This window comes from Pteropus alecto, unplaced genomic scaffold (assembly GCF_000325575.1).
Source record: "Pteropus alecto unplaced genomic scaffold, ASM32557v1 scaffold146, whole genome shotgun sequence".
In the NCBI taxonomy this organism is placed as follows: domain Eukaryota; kingdom Metazoa; phylum Chordata; class Mammalia; order Chiroptera; family Pteropodidae; genus Pteropus; species Pteropus alecto.
Window position 1 is genome coordinate 27615809 of NW_006442107.1, and position 20266 is coordinate 27636074.

The window sequence follows — 20266 nt, forward strand, 5'->3', positions numbered from 1 at the left end:
GAAATGTGATGACTTTACAGTTAGGAACTTCAGTCTTCCTGAGCTCGACAGATTAAAAGAAATATAAATTTGAATATATATTGACTTTATCTTGCAGACATACTCTATTAATGGGAACGTCGATTATTCCTCTTGAGTTTAATAATAAAAACAATACCAACTAGTATTTATTGTGGACTTGCTAGGTCCTCTATGAACACTTTATATGCATTATCTCAATTGATTCTTACAAGAAATCAATAAGAAAGGTAATTTTACAGGAGAGGAAAAATTAACATAATACATGAGAGAAGCTGGATTTGAACACAGAACAAAGTTTGACTGCATGTTTCTTCACAATGTTATCCACAGTTATAGTTAACTAAAAGATTAAAACCAAAGCATTACAGAGGACCAAATTCTATACAAATTATACAGACATACAGTGACCAACATAGTAAAAATAAGATTAAGTTTAGAAACAAAATAATTATTGAGAGAAAAGGTCCATATTCATGTTAAAAGTACATATTCAGTACCTATACTATATGAGAGAAATGAGAAATATCATTAGAGTCCAATAACAGAAAAGCTCTTTAATATACTTCAAGAAATTGAGAAATCTCAAAAATACTTACTTGTCCAAAGGGGACCAGTCTCCGTCAGATAAGGGGTAGTGATCTCCGGAGTGGAAGAGCAGAGGCTCCTTATATTCTTCTTCCTTTAAGGAAGCATTTGAAGATCCTCTGTGAAGGGCAGGGAAGAAAGGGACAGGAACGACACTTAATGTCAGCTTAAAAATATTCCCCAAATCTACTAACACATTGTCTAAATGATACAAATGAAGGTGGCCAAATAATTAATAACTAACGTTTTTAAAAGGAAAACATGAAAGGGAGGGATTCACTGATGTCACCCTCATACCCTACTACAATCACTATTTAAATATGGGATAAAGAGAGGAGGAAAGAATGTGATTAAAAATTACTTTTTACATCCCTTAGAAGTAATTGATTCAAAGGTGGGATGAAAACTAAGGCTTTATGTATATTTCATTAACTCCTTACAAATCTGAGGTAGTAATATCGTATGTTCAGTTATTAGGTAATTAAGGATCTAGAGAAGTTTAGTAACTTGCCCAAAGTAAAAAAGCTAGTAAGTCTCTGAATTCAAAATAAGTAAGCCCTTGATCTTTTCACTACACTCTCCTGTGTATTACAAAAATAGAATATCACAATGGACTACTGGTTACCAAAAGGATGGGAGAAAATAAAAAATAAAGTGTTAAAAAAATTATGTATATATAGTATGAAAAATAAATAAACTGGCATTAAAAAAAAAGAGAATATCAGCTGAAGACAAGAGCTATGGCTCAAAATTTAAAAATACCCCGAACTCTTAAAAACAAGAATTTATTTCCTCTTTAGCCCAAGCATCAGAATCTTTCTTTACTTAGAACCTACATGATGAGAGTTGTGAAAATGATACAAAAATATGATAAATGCTTTTAAAATTCACACACAGATCTTGGAACTTTAGGTGGCTGAACTAATGCTAATAAGGTTTTAATTAATTTATCCTTTGGTTTTCTTGAATTTGCAGAGTTACTGTAACTAACTTGCTATATGAACTTAAAACATCCCTCAGAAGCACCTTTAGTTGGAAATTTATCACTTGTTCTATTTCACAGAGTCAATGTGAGATTCATGTGGTGTGCCATGTTGAAAGCTCTAAATCTAAAAAGTATAAAGTATAAAGAAAAACTGAAAAGTATAAAGCACCATACTGTACAAGTTTAAGAGCATCTCATAGAAAATTCAATGTTCTACCAGGACAATGTTAAAGGTAAAATGAGAATATCTGTATCACTTAATCTGCTAGACTAAAAATAGGCCAGGGTAATACATACTGTCTGTGAAAAGTCTGAGGCTGCAATGAACACAGGTACATATCTTTATCAATAACAGTTTTCATATTTTTAGGGTAAATACCCAGAAGAGGAATTACTGCGATCATGTAGTAATTCCAATCTTAGTTTTCTGAGGATTCTCCATACTGTTTTCCATAGTGGCTGCACTAATTTCCATTCCCACAACCTCTCCAACACTTGTTATTTTTTGTCTTCTTGAATGATAACAGCCATTGTAACAGGTGTGAAAGGGTATCTCACTGTGGTTTTGATTTGCCATTCATTATAACTAGTGACGTTGAACATCTTTTCATATGCCTGTATGTACTATGGTATCATTTACAACAGCCAAGACATAGAAACAACCAAAGTGTCCATCGAAAGATGACTAAAGATATCACACACACACACACACACACGAATGGAATACTATTCTGCCATAAAGATGAAATATTGCCATGTGCAACATGATGGATCTTGAGGGTATTATGCTAAGTGAAGTAAGACAGAAAGAAAAGGACAAAAACTGTATGATTTCACTCATGTGGAATATAAAACAAAAAAGAACAAATGAACAAAACAAAAACTCCATAGATACAGACAAGAGAATGGTGGTTACCAGAAGAAACAGGGTAAGAGTAGGGCAAAGTGAGTAAACGGGGTCAAATATATGGTAATGAAAAGAAACTAGACTTTCTTTGGGTGGTAAACACACAAAAAAGTACACAGACATCGATTACAATCTTGCACACCTAAAAATCGTAATTATTAACTAATTTTAATAAATTTTAAAAATTTATTAAAATTTACTATTATTAAAAAATAAAAGTCTTAGGCTCCCTGCATTTGGCTCCCAGACATAACTTGTAAGCAAGTCTACTTTGGTTGCTTAAAAGTAGAGGCTCCTTTCTGATAGTGTGGTCTCTAATCCTCCATTGTTATTGCTGGGTATTTTAAGTATTTTCATCAGTTCCATATTTACACTCAAGACTGTGCTACCACACCGTCCACTTTGAAAAGTCTCTTCCCTCCAAAAGGCTATTTATACCTACAACCACGTTTTGAATACACATAAATCTATCCATCCTCTGAAAGGACAAACAAGACTCCTGTACCATACTTAAGCCAAAAGTCCAATTTGAGGAAGAAGGTACAGGGACTCATTAGGTACAGTTTATACAACGCCTTGTGTAATTTAAAGCTCTTCTATTTCAACCAATGAGTTTCTTCTAGCTTGTGCAACAGCAACAAGCATGATTCTGTCTTTTATCTGCCTCCTTCAAGGAGCCTCCATTAGCCTTAATCCTGTAATGCATGAAATTCTTGAAAAGTAAAGAGTTTAAATAGAATGCTGCCTAGCAAAATAAAAACTTATTTTAGGTATCTTCTCTGGAAACAATTTCTTTCCTAAATGGTAGAGGCTCAGGAAGGTAAGATATTTAAGAGTTGCGAATTCCAATACCAAATAATTCTAATCTCATAACTACAAAAGCAGTAGACTTTCTATTTTTTCTCTCAGATTCTTTAATGTGCCATTTAATATGCTGCTAATACTTTTGACCCTAAATATCTTCTACCAAATTATTTTAGAATCTAAATGCTGAGCTGGAAGGGGCCTTGCAAACCATGTAGTTTAATTCCATTATTTCACAGATTAAGAAAGAAAAGCCTGGAGTGACCAGGAGGCCACTGTTCCACAATTGGAAGTATAACTGGTTCAGTCTCCTACCTTTTAGCTCAGTGCTTATTTTAGTGCATATAGACCTGAACTGTTATGACTGTTACATCTTGTCTTTTCTTTTTTAAGTCCTAATTTCTATTGGCTGCATAATTAAGATCCTATTTTAAGGAAATTTCAGGAAAGAGTTCCTCCAAGTGATGGCATCTATGATTTACTGGTAACCTAAAGAAAAAGCAAAACACCAAGTTTGTGAAAATTATTACAAGGCTCTAGCTTACATATGTTCTGACAAGCAAGATTCTGGCTCAGAGAGAGAAGCTGGCAACCATGTCGCTGTCAACCAAATCAGCACACTGACAGATTTGGTTGATGCAGTGTTTCACACAATCTGGAAAAGTAAGGCATCCACTAATATTTATGCAATGCACATTCACTTGCAATACGCATTTACAAAATCCCTTCAGAATAACAATCCCTGTGCATTTAGTAGATGACTGCCTATGTTTCAGAAATGTTTTAACTTCCCAAGCTAAAACTGCAGGTTGTCCAAGCATTCTAAACTTAGCTCTATTATGTTATATAACAAAGGATTTTGTTGAATACTCATCAAGAAAACTTTGAAGGTAAAAGTTTTACTTCAGTGTTCTTTCTGGTGCATCTTAAAAGAATTTTAGTTGACAAAAAATACCACAATTTAAGGCACTTAGGGAGTATTACAGTGCTAATCCAAATAAAATTTAGATGCACACTTCAAGTTTTTCTCAAAAGAATGTTTCTTGCCCACTAAACATTTTAGGAACTGTTTACATGTTCCTTATAGCACCAAAATCAAGCAATAAAACATCTCAAAGAGTCTCCTAGTATACTCTCTCCTAAGAAAGGGAAAGATAAATAACCCTTAAGAGATTAAAAACAGGAAGAAAAGAATGATAAGAGTCTGTTTTTTAAGAAATTGTGGTACTTTTTATTAGCTTAAAATTCTGTGGGACTCAGTGATATAAAAGGAGAGTTTAGAGCATTTTAGAGCTCTTCCTAGATAGTACTTTGATACTGACAAAAAAGATTACCCAAATTTGTTAATTTATTTAGGATTTAAGATTTTTATAAGTATAGTTTACACTGGTCTGTAAAGTCTAAAGTATTTTTTGCTTTTTGCCTTTTGTTTAGTTCTAACACTAAACAAGAATCTGCATTCTAGAATTGAAATCAAAGTCTATATTCAGTGTTGGAGGGGAAAAAACATCATAAATATGACAACTGATGAGTAATAAAAGATAGGCAGAAAAAGAGTTCATGTATTAAAAATTACTATCAAATGTAGAATTTTGTTGCAGAATTTACAACCCAGATTTTAAAGTTTTAGAAAACATAAGTAGCGATCAAGATTTTCACCCTTAAAAACCCCCAAAACAAAAACCTCCTTTCTTCTTCAACTTCCTAGGATGTTTTGATGATAAACTCAAAACAACAATTCTACAACTCCTCAAGAACAGGTGAGATACCAAGCACAAAGACCCAGCGAGTTGGCAAATATTCCTGATGTTTATACCTGCTCACCCGGGGGCAAGTCACTAGTTCAGATCCTCCTTGAGATGCTTTATTTAGCTTTTAGAAAATTACTGGATGAAAAGACACATTGCCAGTCTGTTTTGAATGATATTTTAGCACCAAAGCAGGATGTCTGATGGCAAATTTTGTACAGTTGCAGAAAGAAAAAAAATGCCACAGCTTCTCACTTCACCTGCACTCTTGCCATAGTATGGATGCACACCTGGCACCTGCACAAGGAGTCCTCCCAGACCAAGAGCCTTACCTCACTGACTGGGCCCCCTTGTCATCGTCAGAGCTCAGGTCCACATCCACGGTATCTTCTGCAGCAGGAGAAGCAGCCTGATCTTCCTTCTTACTGTCCAGTTTGCATTTCTTTCTCCTTCGTTTCTTCTTTTTCACAGAACTTGGAGTGAACACTGTCTCTGTTTCCAAGATGTGTGATATGTTGGAACTCTGAGATGCTCTTTCATTTCCACCTGATTTCGCCAAAAGGGTGTCAATATCTTTAAAGAACTGATCTTCAGTAGGAATTGGTGAAGTGGCAAGGTAAGCAGGAAGTTTTTCCTTAAAGAGAATATGGAGAAAGAAAAGTTGTCCATGGCAAACTGGACAGTGAATCAAAATAATAATGAATACTTTGCATATCTATATACTCTGCATAGTAGGGAATACATAGTTTCTAAAAGTAAGAAAGTCATACTGAACTAGGGCACTGCCTGCTCTATTTGAAATAGGTCTTTACTCTTGCACACGGCTCAGTGTTAGCTCATTTTGGTTCATGTAACAGAATACATTTGGAGAAACCATTATGACAAGTCGCATGGAATACATGAAAGCTATAATTAAAGCAGAGCCAATTAAATTTCTATAAAGAGAAGTTCAAAGCAGCAGCATTCTCAGGAAGTGTTACAAAGCACTCTGTCAAGAACTTGCAAAGAACAGTAAGAACAGGACAAAGTAGAAGGCAAGGAGCAGGAACACCCCATCAGATAAGGAGCAGAAGGACAAGTAAGTGAGGAACTATGGTAAAATTTAGAGTGGTTAATGCTTGTGTTTGTCAAATTAATTGAGGGTGAGAAAGGCGATTGTAACAGAGACAATACTCTGTACCAAATGAAATTAGTGGATTTTTAAATCAAAGTATTTATTGTTTTAGGAATTCAAAAGAAGAAAATAAGTCTCAACAGTTAGAAATAATTAAACTCTTATTTTAATATTAAATAAATAATCAAATCTAGCGTTCAGGGAATTCTTAATCATTTGCTTTATTCTTTTGTATCATGGAGGAAATGAAAGGTAGATATAAATTAACCTGAGATGATTCAGAATACTCAAGTTTTAAATTTGAGTATTTAAATTTATGTGAAAACAAGTGGGTTTCCATAACTGTTTTAAATTTGGCTTTGGTAAACATATTACTCTGAAGCCAAAGTTTAATCACCCAAGCAAAATCTGTGTTCACCAGCAACATACACCTAGAGAGAAACAGTGACGATAGGATATTATCCTGTAAGCCGCTAAAGCACCCAGGTAACAAGCTGTGGCCTCTGACTTCCAGGGCCTTTTAATTCAATGGTCTTTGTTATAAAGTTTACTTGTAATTCTTAAAAGCTGTTTTGTCTCTGGTAATGTTTCCTAGTTCTATTATAGCATTGTTTGTGGTATATCCATACTATGGAATACTGAACAGCTATTAGAAGGACAGTTAGATCTGGAACTACTGACTTGAAAAGGATATTGATGACATATAGTTAAATGAGAAAAATCTGAGAGAAACAAAAAGCAAATAAATGGAAGCCAGATGGGTTTTGGTAAAATTTATTCCTCTTTAAATCATGAACTCCTAGAGAGGGGGGCATACTTTATTCATAGTATATGGTACAGGGCAGTGATTTCAATGTTGTCAGATGAATTAACTTTGTATATTTTTTTTAATTTTAAAGAGAAGTACACTTTACTAAAGAAAATGTGGCCCATCAAGTTATACATGGTATAGGGAAAAAAGGCTAGAAAGTTAACACTCTCCAAGTTGACCTTGCTAAATAAGCATAGTTTTAAATGTAATCAACAGAACTGATCATGAGAACCAGTTAACAGACTATCAATAACCAGTCTTCTTCCTTGTTGATTTATGTAAAGCCTAATCAGTGTTATCGATTATATGTGATTTTAAGAAACACATCAAAAAAATCTTATTCCTGTAATAACTCAATCTTTTATTCTGCCTTTTGCCTCTTTCTCTGATGAGGGAAATTCTGTTTAGGTCAAGTAAATGCAAACAAGATAATAAAAACAGGTAATTCAGGTACGAGTAAAATACTAGTCTGGTGAGGTTCCCTTCCATAATCATATTGTCTCAATGTTGCTTTACATAGTAGTACTAAGGTGCTGACTTTTCTCTAAATTAAAAACGATCACATTCTGCTACTGTTTATTTTTTGGAAATTATTTTTTCTTTGTCAATTTGACATTACACTGAAAGATCGTGTTCAACACCAAAAAAATACTAGTCCTGTATCCTTAATAACTTGAAGTTTATCATTTTTGCTACCTGAGATTTTATTCTTTCTGATGGAAGATATAACACTGCTTTCTAAGAATTTTTAAAAAGATTCACAATAAATCCATCAAGGACAGTTCACCATGATTCAAATCAGTGGATACAAAGGAAGGAAAAAGTAAGGGAGAGATTGATATTGATATTGTGTGTGTGTGTGTGTGTGTGTGTGTGTGTGTGGTGGTGGTGGTGGTGGTGGGGGGGGTGGTGGTGGTGGTGACGACAACAAACTGCTTTCTTGCTGAAAGAAGCCAAACATGCAATTATCTTAAAGGGTATAGGCCAATTAATTTAAGTCCCCTGAGATCATAATAAATTCACGTGACTATTCACGTTTTCCAAGTTTAAAGGTCACATGTATACAAATACACAGTGTTAAGAGATACAAACACCTTAATTACTTAAGCAAAACTCAATGTATTCAAGTCAAGGTGTAAACTTTAACAGAAAGAAAGCTCATTAAAGTAAAATGAAAATATGTGCCTTTCCTTTTACAAAAAGATGTGCTTTTTGTAAAAAACAAAAAAAGCAAATACAAAGGCCTTCTGCATTCTCTCTGTGCTCTGAACCTGGAATGGAGAAAAGTTCCTCACTCTTCCATCTCCTATCTGACAGCTTAGTTCTTCAACCTAAAACTAAAACTTGCCTAAATCAGCAACAATCATCTGTACAATTAACCAGGAAAACTGAACATTTCTTTTTTGGGGCATGCACCAGAGGCATGAACAAACTGTGTAATGTGAATGCGACCAACTAGGACTTACATATTCCTCTTCGGTCTCCTCCACAAAGAAAGCTTCTCCATTGTCACCTAATTTCATGTGAAGATCCACTGCATCACCATTGATTTCTATATCAATCTAAGAGGAGAAACAAATTTAGCATTAAGAGTCTTTTATTGGAGCTAAACTAAGCCTAAATTCTGAGTTCTCAAACCAAACTTAGTATTAAGGTTTCTAGAGTGACAGCCCCAGAAAAACACTGTTATCTGTCTCACATCCCATCCCTAAAAAACCAAACAGATCTTGGTAGGATGGGGAAGGGATGGTAACCAGGGATTGAAAGAAAATATTTTATCATCTATTTTTATTAACTTGTAAACATTTTTAATTATTTAATTCCCAAATGTCATAAAATGGGGAAAACATCCTTGTCAAGAAACATTTGAACACTTTCAGGGTTATATGTAGCACAAGTAGATTTCACCTTGTGTTGTTCAGGTAACACAAATTAGTCTTTAGGCAACAAAGGAAAAATATTAAAAATATTTTGAGAGATGGCATCAAGTTGGAATAAATGTTTCCCAAGGTGATTATTTTAAAGAGGATATTCATTTTGACGTACTACTTCTAGTAAGGTGGTTTCTAAAACAGCACTTATTTCCATATATTCTTACCTCCCACATTGTAGCTTAATCTTGCTCAACATATATGACTGAGATGTTAAAATAGAAATGATTTACTTTTGAGAAATATTGGCTATAGTAGATGTTTGACTTGGCATGCTATTCTTTTGTTAAGAATATCTCTGGTGTCCTATGGGTATCTATCCATCCCCTATTTCTGATCATCTATTTCAGGTGTAGCTTCAGAGAGTGCAGGTCGGGCTGTTGTCCAACCCAGGCCAATCAATATATTCCACCCCCAGCTATAGTGACTGGTCCCCAAGATATATGTACTCTGACAGGGAGACTAAACACTGACACTTCTTAGGTAAGAGAAGCTCTCTTTCCACTGAGGCTGTTAATAGAAGTAAACCTGCAGGCCATCTTATGTTAGAAAGAACATATACCAAGGAAACCAGAGCTGAGAGGTGGGGGAAGAGAGAGTTCTGATAACACCTTCAAAGACTCTAAAGAAAATCCTGATTAATTCAAATGCTCCTGGACTTTAGTTATACAAGCCAATAAAATCCTTTTTGCTTAAGCTAGTATGAGGTGGATTTTTGTCATCTACAATGGCAACTGCCTTATCTAATACACTGGGTTATTTAACTTTGATAAGTAATCAAATCATCAGTTTTTGTGTTAAATCAACAAAATATGTAAAAATATCAAGTACAGGTTTATCTTCTGAAATTAAACTGCTGCTCTACGAAACATACTGGGAGTATTGGTGCTCTATCAAATGAGAACATACTAATTACAGTGGGGGAACTTATGATACGGCATCTCTCTAACCAGTGGTTTTATGGTGATTACGATTTCAAGTTCACTTCATAGGTATGAAAATTGGGGTTGTAGTTTAAAATCAATGAATTGCTTTCCCTGATTGAAACTGACCTAAAATAAGACAAACAGTTGATCCAGATTGCCAGAGTATCTCAGGGCTGTCATGGTTTCAGTTTTACGGTCACGGAAAAGCTGTGTTTTGGTCAAATAGACAAACTTCTTCCCAAACATATCTTTTGAGTTTCTGGGATACCAAAGGAAGAAGTGGAAAAGAAGAAATGTTCTTTTTTTATCCTGTGTCTCAACAGACTTCAATTAAATTCAAGGGTTTGACAAAATATTTAATACAACAATTTGTGTAACATTGTACAGAAACTATATTACTTTCCTAATTAGAGGCCTACAGCATGCAGAAAGAGGTATCTTACCTGCCTAGTTGCCACTGCAGATGCACAAATGCTTATTATGTATATATAAGTTCTGTTCTGAAAGGCCAGAAGACTTATCCAATTTGATCAAAAACCCAGATCACAGCAAACAAACAAATAAAGCCTTGTAAGTTGTTTTACAAATAAATCCTTGTACAACTAATGGGAAGATTCAGTGCATAAACAGTTTGCTGCTGATTCTCCTAAATCAGATACAGTCTGAAAGTACTACAGCTCAGTGTTACCGGAAAGAAAATAAATTTCAAAGAAATTAACTGTGACTAAATACTGTTTGCAAAGGAAAGTTTCAAAGACACTAAGTAAACTGCAACTGCTTTTGGTTTCCAAAGGGTAACTCTGAAAAGAGGCCGGACCACACAAACCCGGCTCCCCTGAAACGTGGCTCTCCAGAGGAACACTGATTTTGTTATAGAAAAATGAGATGTTTGTTTTGGGTGGGGAGAATATCTAGTTTGTGAAAGCCAGAAAATTTTTTCTTTCACTCTCAAAATAACCTAAATTTAATTAAAATAGAGGGAAATCTCTATTTTAAAGAATAAGATCACCTATGTGACATAGCCAAAATCTGAAAATAGATGTTTTCAACTTATACCAGTGGTCCTTTAATGCTTCTGGTTCCAGAAAATGGTGTGGATCTTTCGTTGTGCTTTAAAATCCTGACAAAAATCTCCATCTATTGTTTAAGTAGATACTATGGGGCAAGAGTGGCAATAAAAATACTACTATGTACCTGAAGAAGTTTTATTATTAGCTCAATTTTCTGACTTGACATCAGATATCCTAACAAACCTTCCAGTTGCTCTATTACCTGAAGGTAAGAGAATGTAAGAAAAAGAAAAGCCAAAAGGATTACCATCTCTTTAAAAGAATCTTCCAATAAAAGATAACCAGCCTATGGCCTGGGAGTTTGCATTTCAGTCATATTTGGAGAAAGTCTTGGTATCAACAAAATTTAGATTACAAATAATATTTTACAGCTTTGTCAAAACAATCACATAAATCTGGCATTAATTTCGTTTAAATAAATGTTATGTATTCTAATCTCAGTCTATTCCATTCAGAATGGAATAATATAGTTGTTATGAAGTCAATACCCTAAATATTTTAAAGTGCTATGTAAGGTAAAGGAAGTTTTTCTAAATATACCCAACATCCCTATTTATAACTCTAGTTTCTCTGTTCTACTCTTCTGAGCTGCAATACATAGCCATTATGAAAATAATTTTCAGCCTTTTTTTCCCTTGGAGAGACTTTCTGTAGTAGGGCTTTTTGAATTTAGAAGTAATGTCAAAAAGCAATACATAAAGGTTGACCTTTCATATCAGTGTCTTTAACATCCTACAGGTTTAAAATAAATAAAAGGCCCAGAAAGCGCACAGTAATGGTTTGTTTATTCATTGCCACCACCTAACTTCATCCTCTGGGAAAATAGGCTGTACCATGCACTCACCACTTTCTCTTTAGATCTCAGGACTCCCAGCTTCCCAAACCGAACGTGAAAAGGCGAACACTGATAGGTGCCATCCTGCTGCCGCACCACAATGACGTCGATACACCCAGACAAAGTGGCTTGGTTAATGCCCTTGTAGAGCTCCTTTACAGTGACGATCACCTGCCCAGCCAGCTGTCCCACATAATTCATGGTTTGAGACTACAAAAGACAAGAAAAAGTGAGATGCAATGTGGATCCGATGACAATGACAAAGAAAAAACCGAAGTGACACACAGAATTGCTCATTTGTACACCAGATTATGTATCATTAGTAACCTTGGTGATTTTAACCTAGTCTCATGCTACCACTGCATGGACAATACTAGATTTTTTACATTTGAGAGGTTGTCCTAGCCAGGGCATGAGGCATGCAAAAGTTACCTTTCCCTTCCCATCATCAGTGATAGTGCCAGCTGCCATTAGAATTCAGAACCTGTACAGAACTACCAAAGAACCCAGACCACACCACTGCTCTCCTGCCCAAGAGTCTTGGGAATTCGCTATTATATTCACTCTAGACACAGTAGCCAAGCAAAAAAAATGACTAAAGATTATCCTTGGGAGAAAGCTGCTAAAAGATGAGAGCTGGGTTTTCTAATAGGATATTGGTTCAGACAGATGCTAGATTAAATAAACTCTAGGGAGCTAGACTGGGTCTAACCTACTTATAGCTCCCTACATTATTTTTAGGGAAAATCCCTTCAATGCTTCAGCACAACTCACTAGGACATATATTCTTGTTCCATAAAGTTAAAGCAGAGAAGAGGGTTTTAATCTTGTTCCTAAACCACAATTCACTATTCAAATAAGGATCACCAGGCTGAAAATGATTCTCCAGAAAGGGTCAAAGAAGGAGCTAAGTGCATCTGAGTAGGACTACAGGGCCAATAGGATTTGCTTTGTCTCTGTGCCCCATACTGCTATGGCTGCAGCTAGAGCTGGCTTTATCTGACCACAGGATGGAGTGCCAGCCATTTGTTATGCAAGGAGGGCCAGTGGGGAAGTCTCCTCCACAATTAGAAAAAGTAGCCTCCTGTGAGTCTTAAGTTTTTCAAATTTCATTTCCAGTTACGGAGTACCACCACATTTCATTCATTAGACTCTTAGTATTATGTAAACGCACAATTTAGCAAAAGTCATTCTCCAGGGGACAGGATGGATGCAGACCAAAGAACAGACCCTCTCTCTACAGCTCTGGCTAACCCAGAGGCTGACTTTCACCAAAACAAAGAACTTACTGATTATTCTCTAGGTTATTCATCAGAAGCATAATTGTCTCTCTAAACTCAGCTGTCGAGGTGCCTTGAGTTCAAAATTACATGCTCAGACAAGTTCCCACAGAACACATTCTATGTTATCAGATAAGCCCAGAGCTAAACTGGAAGAAAGAATGTCATGCCCTTGGGAAAACTTAGAGGCCTGCCAGGACATCTACCTGTAGAGAAACTCACCCCACTCCACAGGTGAATACCCAATGACAGTGCTCAGATTCTCATTTTTTTTTGCTCTTGTACACAGATGAATGTGTAATCAAGGACTACTAGTTTTATACCATAAAGCAGAACTACAGTAATTTTACCCTGGAACATTTTTTGAATAATTTAAAGCTAATGTTACCACGGCCTCAAAACATGCATACAGAAAAGCTAGCTTTGCGTGAAGTATACTAGCTGGGGAACTTACTACTCAATAACCAAATAAGGTGGTGTCCCCTATGTGGTAAATTCTAAAACAGTTACAAGTTGGTGATGATACAGTTTTAAAATAACTGACTTGAACTCAATAGTAAGGCCAAATTAAGCACATATCAAGGGCTCAATAATTATTTTTTGAATGAATAAAGGAATGATCAAATGAACCATTAAGAAATGAGTCTACAAAAATAAGGAACATGTGGGGAAGAAATTGTTTCATCAGAATATTTTTATTACATCTTGTTATATTTTTTAAAATTAATCTTCTTGAGATAATTGTAGACTCACATGCATGTAGTTGTAAGAAATATGCAAAGAGATCCCCTGTTTCCTTTACCAGTTTCCCTCAATGGTAACATCTTGCAAAATTCTAGTATCACAATCAGGATACCAACACTGATTCAGTTAAGATTCAGAACATTCCACCACCACAAAGATCTGTCCTACTGGCCTTTTTATAGACACACACACCTAACTTCCCTAATACCCTCACTCCGTCAATCTCTGGCAACCACCAATATGTTCGTTTTTGTGATGTTTGTCATTTTTAAGAAAGTTATATATAATAAATGGAATCATGTAGTATGTAACCTTTTGAGACTGCCCTTTTTCACTCACATTTCTATGGAGATTCCTCCAGCTTATTGTATGTATCGACTGTTCCTTTTTATTGTGAAGTAGTATTCCATGAGTGTACCATAGTTTGTTTACTCATTCACCTGTTGAAGAATAGCTGAACAATTTCAAGTTTTGGGCTATTGTAAAGAAAACTGCTATAAGCTCTTATGTACAGGTTTCAAGTGTGAAAATAAGTTTTCAGTTGACTGAGGTAAACGCCCAGGAATGTGACTGCTGGGTTAAATGGCAGCTCCATGCTTAGCTTTTAAAGACACTGCCACCAGAGTTGTTGTACCATTTTACATTCCCACCAGAAATGCCTGAGATGCAGTTTCTTCTCATCCTTGCCAGCATTTGGCATTGTCACTATTTTTTATTTTAGCCATGATGACAGGTGTGTAGTGGTGTTGGTTTTAATTTGTATTTCCCTAATGGCTGGTGACACTGAACATCTTTTCACATGCTGATCTGCCATATGAGCATCTCATTAAATTTTGGGGAAAAGGGAATAAACATCTTGTTTGTTCCTTATTTCTGGGGTCATAGTGTACAATTTTTATATATCAAGAATGTTTCCAAAAACAGAAGTGAATTTTCTTTTCACTCTTTTACCAAAAGTATTTCCCAGCAACCTAGAACAGTCCATCAGAATTTTCGTATTCTGTTAAGTAATATATGTTCGTGACATGCTTTTTGCTTTCCCAACATGTTCGTTAATCAAACAGCATCCAAGTAGTCAAGCTTTGTATTATTGCTTGACTGATGGTGGCAATTTTAAAATGTTTTGTTACAAATTTTTAAAAAATTCATAAGTAATTACATAGGCCTTAAAAGAAACTGAAAAATGATAACTTTTATGCACCTACAGTCAGCCATAAACAACAGTCTTATAAACTAAATGTGTAATAAGCTTACATCAACTAGAACATTGAATCCATAATTAAGTGTAACTACATCTATTCAAGATGATTTTAATTACCGTGGTTAAAGGAGATGCTGTTACGCAAGACACATCTACTGTGTAAATGAAAGTTGTTAAATGTAGAAAAACACAGGATGTCAAACGACTTACTTTCCGTTAGCCTTTAGATATAAAACAATTCCGTTTATGTTATGAAGGCTGGGGGGATAAAAAAGTAAAGGGAGGCTTGGTGCTTTAACATTTACTGTACACAGGGAATGACGGGTGTCCCAACCAGGCTGGGGGAGGGGACTTCCTCATGGTATGTCTGGGGAAAAGCAGTTGGTCATTGGTATGCATGATACGTCAAACAGTTTCCTCTTTAAGCAGAATCTGGCTCCGCTGAACTTTACTGCCACATGCCTATCCCAACGCAAGCCATATTAAAGTTCAGTGAGAACAAAGTCAGGCCTGTCCTGGTCATAGCCTGGGAAAGCAGGACTCTGAGCAGGGGCAGAAAAGATATACCATTAGGTAACACAGTCACATGTGGGTTAAACACACCACCAAAGACACTACCTTTTGAAATAAAAGATTTTAAAATATAGCAAAATAATATACATTGTAAACTATTCATATTATACAGTGAATGATGAGGAAAAAACAGAAGAGCAGCAAAAATGAATTCGAGAACGCAGACTGACAGAGACCAAGGGAGAAGGATGCAGAAAGAAACAGATGAAAATTTAGAGAAAAAGCAAAGACAAAATAAAAAAAAATCATAACCCAGACAGACATAAATCTGCCCACACAGAAAGATGATCACACAGAACTGAACAATGTTCACAGAGCAACATCCCTCTCTTCGGGCTCACAAGCACAAAGGAAAACATAAGAATACATTTACTGATTCTTAGAACTGGAAGAATTTATCCAGCCCAGTCTTTCAATAAATACCAAAAATACTTCTAGCACATCTCTGAAATATGGTAGTTAACAATCATCACAGTAGCAGCAACTACTTTTTTTGAGAGCTTACTATGTATCAAATTCTTAAGCTTATACATGCATTACCATCTCAGAACCACTTTTATAGGTATTATCTATTTTTAAAGATAATAAAATTGAGGCTTAGAAAGGTTAAGCATTGTTATGGACTGAATGTTTCTCCTCCCAAACCCCAAATTCATGTTGAAGCCCTAACCCTGGAGGTGGGGTCTTTGGGAGGTAATCAGGTTTAGATGAGGTCATGAGGGTGGGGCCCCCATGATGGGATCAATGTCTAAATAAGGAGAGGAAGACACCAAAGCTCTGCCACTCCCCTCACTCCCCCACCCCTACCGTCAAGTGAGGACACAGTGAAAATGCAAACCAGAAAGAGGGCCCTCATGAGAAACTCAATGTGCCAGTACCCTGATCTTGGACTTCCAGGGCTCCAAACTGTGAGAAAAAAATGTCTGTTATTGAAACCATGCAGTCTGTGGTATTTTGTCATAGCAGCTTGAGCTGACTAAGACAAGTGTCTTCTTAAACATCATATGCTATATTGCTTTTCAATTTTGGGATACTTCCAGTTGACAGAGACACACTTCTTTCACCAAGAAGTTCACAATAGTATCAGACAGCCCTAGTTATAATGCCCACCAGAATCACAGTGAATGTGTACCACCCGCTTCTAAATGACACTACTACACACCAGTTTATTTTTATTGTACGACCACAATAAGCATTCTTATTCCTTAAAATATATGAAATGACTATGTTTACTTTCGCTTTAATGACAAACTGAGAATTGTGTATGTCTTTCATTAAGGGTAAAATTTAATCTTTATTTACAGGACACTCACTGCAAGATAGGAAATACCACATAAAAATAAGAAACTCATTGAGAGAAGCTTCACACAATGTGAACAGTTTCGAACCATCTAAGTACAGTTCTGTTGTAAAAAGTGCAACAATAACAAACTATATTTTAAAAGAATTTGTAGTAGAGAAATACAAATTTATACCAAACATAGTATACGACAAACAACTTTATGCCTCAGCTGTACAATCTAAAAGTTAAAGTTCTCTGGAGTGCCATCCTGAACTTGGAACACATAACTTTCAAAGAGTTTCTGACATATTTTGATCTTCCTCTTCCTCTACAGAGAAATACTTCTCAATCAAGTTTAATGAAGCTTTGTATGCAGACTCATTTTCATGGTTTTGTAGAGCTTCAATTTTGTCCAAACTTCCGCATTCTTCAATCATTATACTAAGGTTCTCAGTCTCACCTAGTTTCTTAGCAACCTGAAAGATATTTGAAATGGCATCCAGAATAACTAAATCATGTTGGTATCTTTCATAGTTAAGTGGTTCATCAATGGTTCCATTATGCCAGTGACTTTGGTATACGATCTGTTCAACTGTTCCACCACTTGTATAGTTAGTCACAGCCCATACTGCTTCCTTTTGTGTCTTAAAGTCTGCCTTACAGAGAACATCAATGAGGAATGGGACTAATTCATGATTCACAACTTACTGTATCTGGTCTTGGCGGCCAGCTGTGATGTTTGACACTGTCGACATAGCTTCCTTCTGAAGATTAGTTTTAGAGTTCATTAGCAGGCTAGGAAAGACAGCAAGTGCTCGCTCCTGCATCTACGACAACCTGAATCTGTTCATCTGTCCCAGTGATAATATTTCCTATGCTGTTAGTGCAGGAGTCACAATTGATAATTCAGTAGCTCCTAGGAGCTTCGCAAGTTGGGGTACAACTTCTGTTTTCATGACTATTTTAATCCACTCATTTGGACCATCAGTAACACAGGAAATGGCCCAGCTCCTATCTGCTAATACTGGATTATCATGATGCAGGATTCTTGTTGCAACAAAGGTTTGAAAGTGTCCAGGTAGGATTACATAAGTAACGACATGCTAAAGATGACATATAAAGAATTGCAAGAAGAGTCAACAGTGGGTCAACTGCACCATACTTGATAACCAAGTCTCGGAAAACTGAACCATCACATGCAATGTTTCCTGGAGCCCATACAGCTTGTTCACTGATGTGAGCATGGAGCAATGCCAATAAAGAAATGAATGCTGGGATAGCACTTCAATCTACTGCATGAAGCCACCTCAATCTTGGTCTGTTCTGATGTTCTGGAAGCAATGCTAGTGAGGCCTCAAGCAAATTCAAACTGAATGGGACTACAATCAGTTCTACCCTAAAAGCACACAAATTCTGTAATCAAACTAGCCTGAATTATGTTGTCTATATATGGGTGGCTGTTTTTCCCTAGAAAGCAGTTTCCTAGCAGCTTGACTAGCTTAGAGCTGGCTTTCCAAGTGGTTACTTTTTATACGTTTGACAATGTCCTCAACAGACCAATCTGCAGGGTGCCCTGGTTGTTGTGGTTTCCCTGCAGTGGAGAAGTAGCATCATCAGGAAATGAGCTTATATTTCTCCTTTTTAGCATCTGGTCATCCTTCTTACCTTTCTTTAGCTCCACATTAACTTCTATTTGGCAGTGCCTCATTTCTGTACTGACTTTCTCCTTGTTCTTGAATCTGTTAAGGTGGGTGGCCGGTGAATTGGCATTCTTAATTGGCGAGCATGGTTATAAGACAAAGGGAGAAAGCTACATAGCTGGCTCAGGCTTTCACAAGAGATGATGTAGAGGTGCACAGGTTACAGGTCAGCTACCCAGAAAATGTCCACCACAGATAACCCTGAAGATGGTATGTGTATGCCTTTCTTTAAATGGGAGATCCAAAGCTAGACACAGTGGAGCAGATAAGCTTGATGGATATACTGTGTACACAATGTACAATTTGTGTTTGGGTCCAGGCACTAGCTCCGTGGGCTAGGTTAAGTTTTGGGAGCCTCCAAGAAAAGAAGGCACTTATTGGTCACTAAACTAAAAATGGAAAGAATCAGTAATAGCAATCAACTAAAATACTTATTAGAGGCCAAATGGCCCTTTCATGCATGAAATTCAATGGTGACCACTACCAGATTTTTCTTATCAAATACTTTAAACATATACTAGTGCCTGGAATAAATGGGCAGCTTTCAAATTTCAATTATTTACCAAATGTTTAAAGATTTTTAGCAGCTTTTCCTGAGCATCAGAAAAACTGAAGTAAATGATCACATGTAGTAGATTTATAAATGGAATGCATCAGTAAACAGGTTCAAATACAGATCTCCATCCTACAAAAACTGCCCCCCCAAATTACTCAAAAGTGACATGTTCGATCAAAAATAACTTTTGTTAAGGAAAAGAGTAACTATAAAAATACAGGTTGCTATTAAAATAGTACAATTTCTAAATTACTATCAATACAAAATACATTCTAAACCACTTTTATATAGATCATCAAAACCTGTTTCCTAAGTTTTAAGTTTACTTTCATATATCTATTCTATACTGCATTACTAGTTAGTACTTACTACTAACAAACACAACTACAGTTGTTACTCATCCATCACGTGTCAAGTGCTATGTTAATCTGAACATTATCTCATGTAATCTTCACAACTGCCCATGAGTTTGGTATCAATATTCCCATTTATAAGGAACTTAGGGTTCAGAAGTGTCCAAGGTCTCCACACTAAGTGGTAAAGCTGATATTCAAACTCAAGTCTGATTCTAGAGCCTATGTCCTTACCTGCATCTCTAAGTGACAGAAATGCCCTAAGCCATAATGATAAAAGCCTTGATGAAACCCCCAGATTTCCTGCTGCAAGTGGGCTTCTTTAGCAACTGGAATATTATTTTTTGCCGTGCCCAGCAAGTGGTAAATCCTGCCATGTCCAACGTGGCCCTGGAAAATAAACCTGACTGGGAATGGTGGGAGAAAAAAAGAAAGACAGAAGCCTGGAATCAGGAGGTACACTGTCCACTGATGGTGGAGCAATGGCACAGTTTTATTTTTGCAAGCTGCTTTTATACAAGAGCTTACAATTGCTGCTGGCTCAGATAAGATTATCCTCACCTAACCCCCACCCTGCTATGATCTTCTGCAGTTGCGTCTGCTCGTGGCTATGAGTGTACTCCCTGCTTTTTTGAGTGTACACCCTGCTTCGGAGCAACACCGCATTATTCCCCGATCAGGTCCTACTTCCGCATTCTTAGGAGGGTTCCTTGAGGCGAGGCACCACACAGATTACAAGGACCTTGTCGGCTTACAATCCGCTCTCCACAATTTTTACTTAATGCTACCCCAACTACATAAATATTATGATTACAGAGAGTCCAAAGAAGCCATATCCAC

General features: G+C 36.3%; 1 protein-coding gene and 1 pseudogene across 1 annotated transcript in view; both read right to left on the minus strand.

The window, feature by feature from the left end:
• LPIN2 (lipin 2) overlaps positions 1-11947 on the minus strand; it is a 31323-nt gene extending 19376 nt beyond the window's left edge. The window contains exons 1-4 of the mRNA XM_025038669.1: positions 11747-11947; positions 8442-8537; positions 5383-5684; positions 618-725 (exon numbers count right to left, since the gene is read on the minus strand). Of these exons, the coding sequence (XP_024894437.1) occupies positions 618-725; positions 5383-5684; positions 8442-8537; positions 11747-11938 (698 nt within the window). The 5' untranslated portion in view covers positions 11939-11947. The remainder of the gene's footprint in view (positions 1-617; positions 726-5382; positions 5685-8441; positions 8538-11746) is intronic.
• A 5093-nt stretch (positions 11948-17040) lies between these two features.
• Positions 17041-18606, minus strand: LOC112469246 (annotated as a pseudogene).
• Between the last annotated feature and the right edge of the window lie 1660 nt (positions 18607-20266).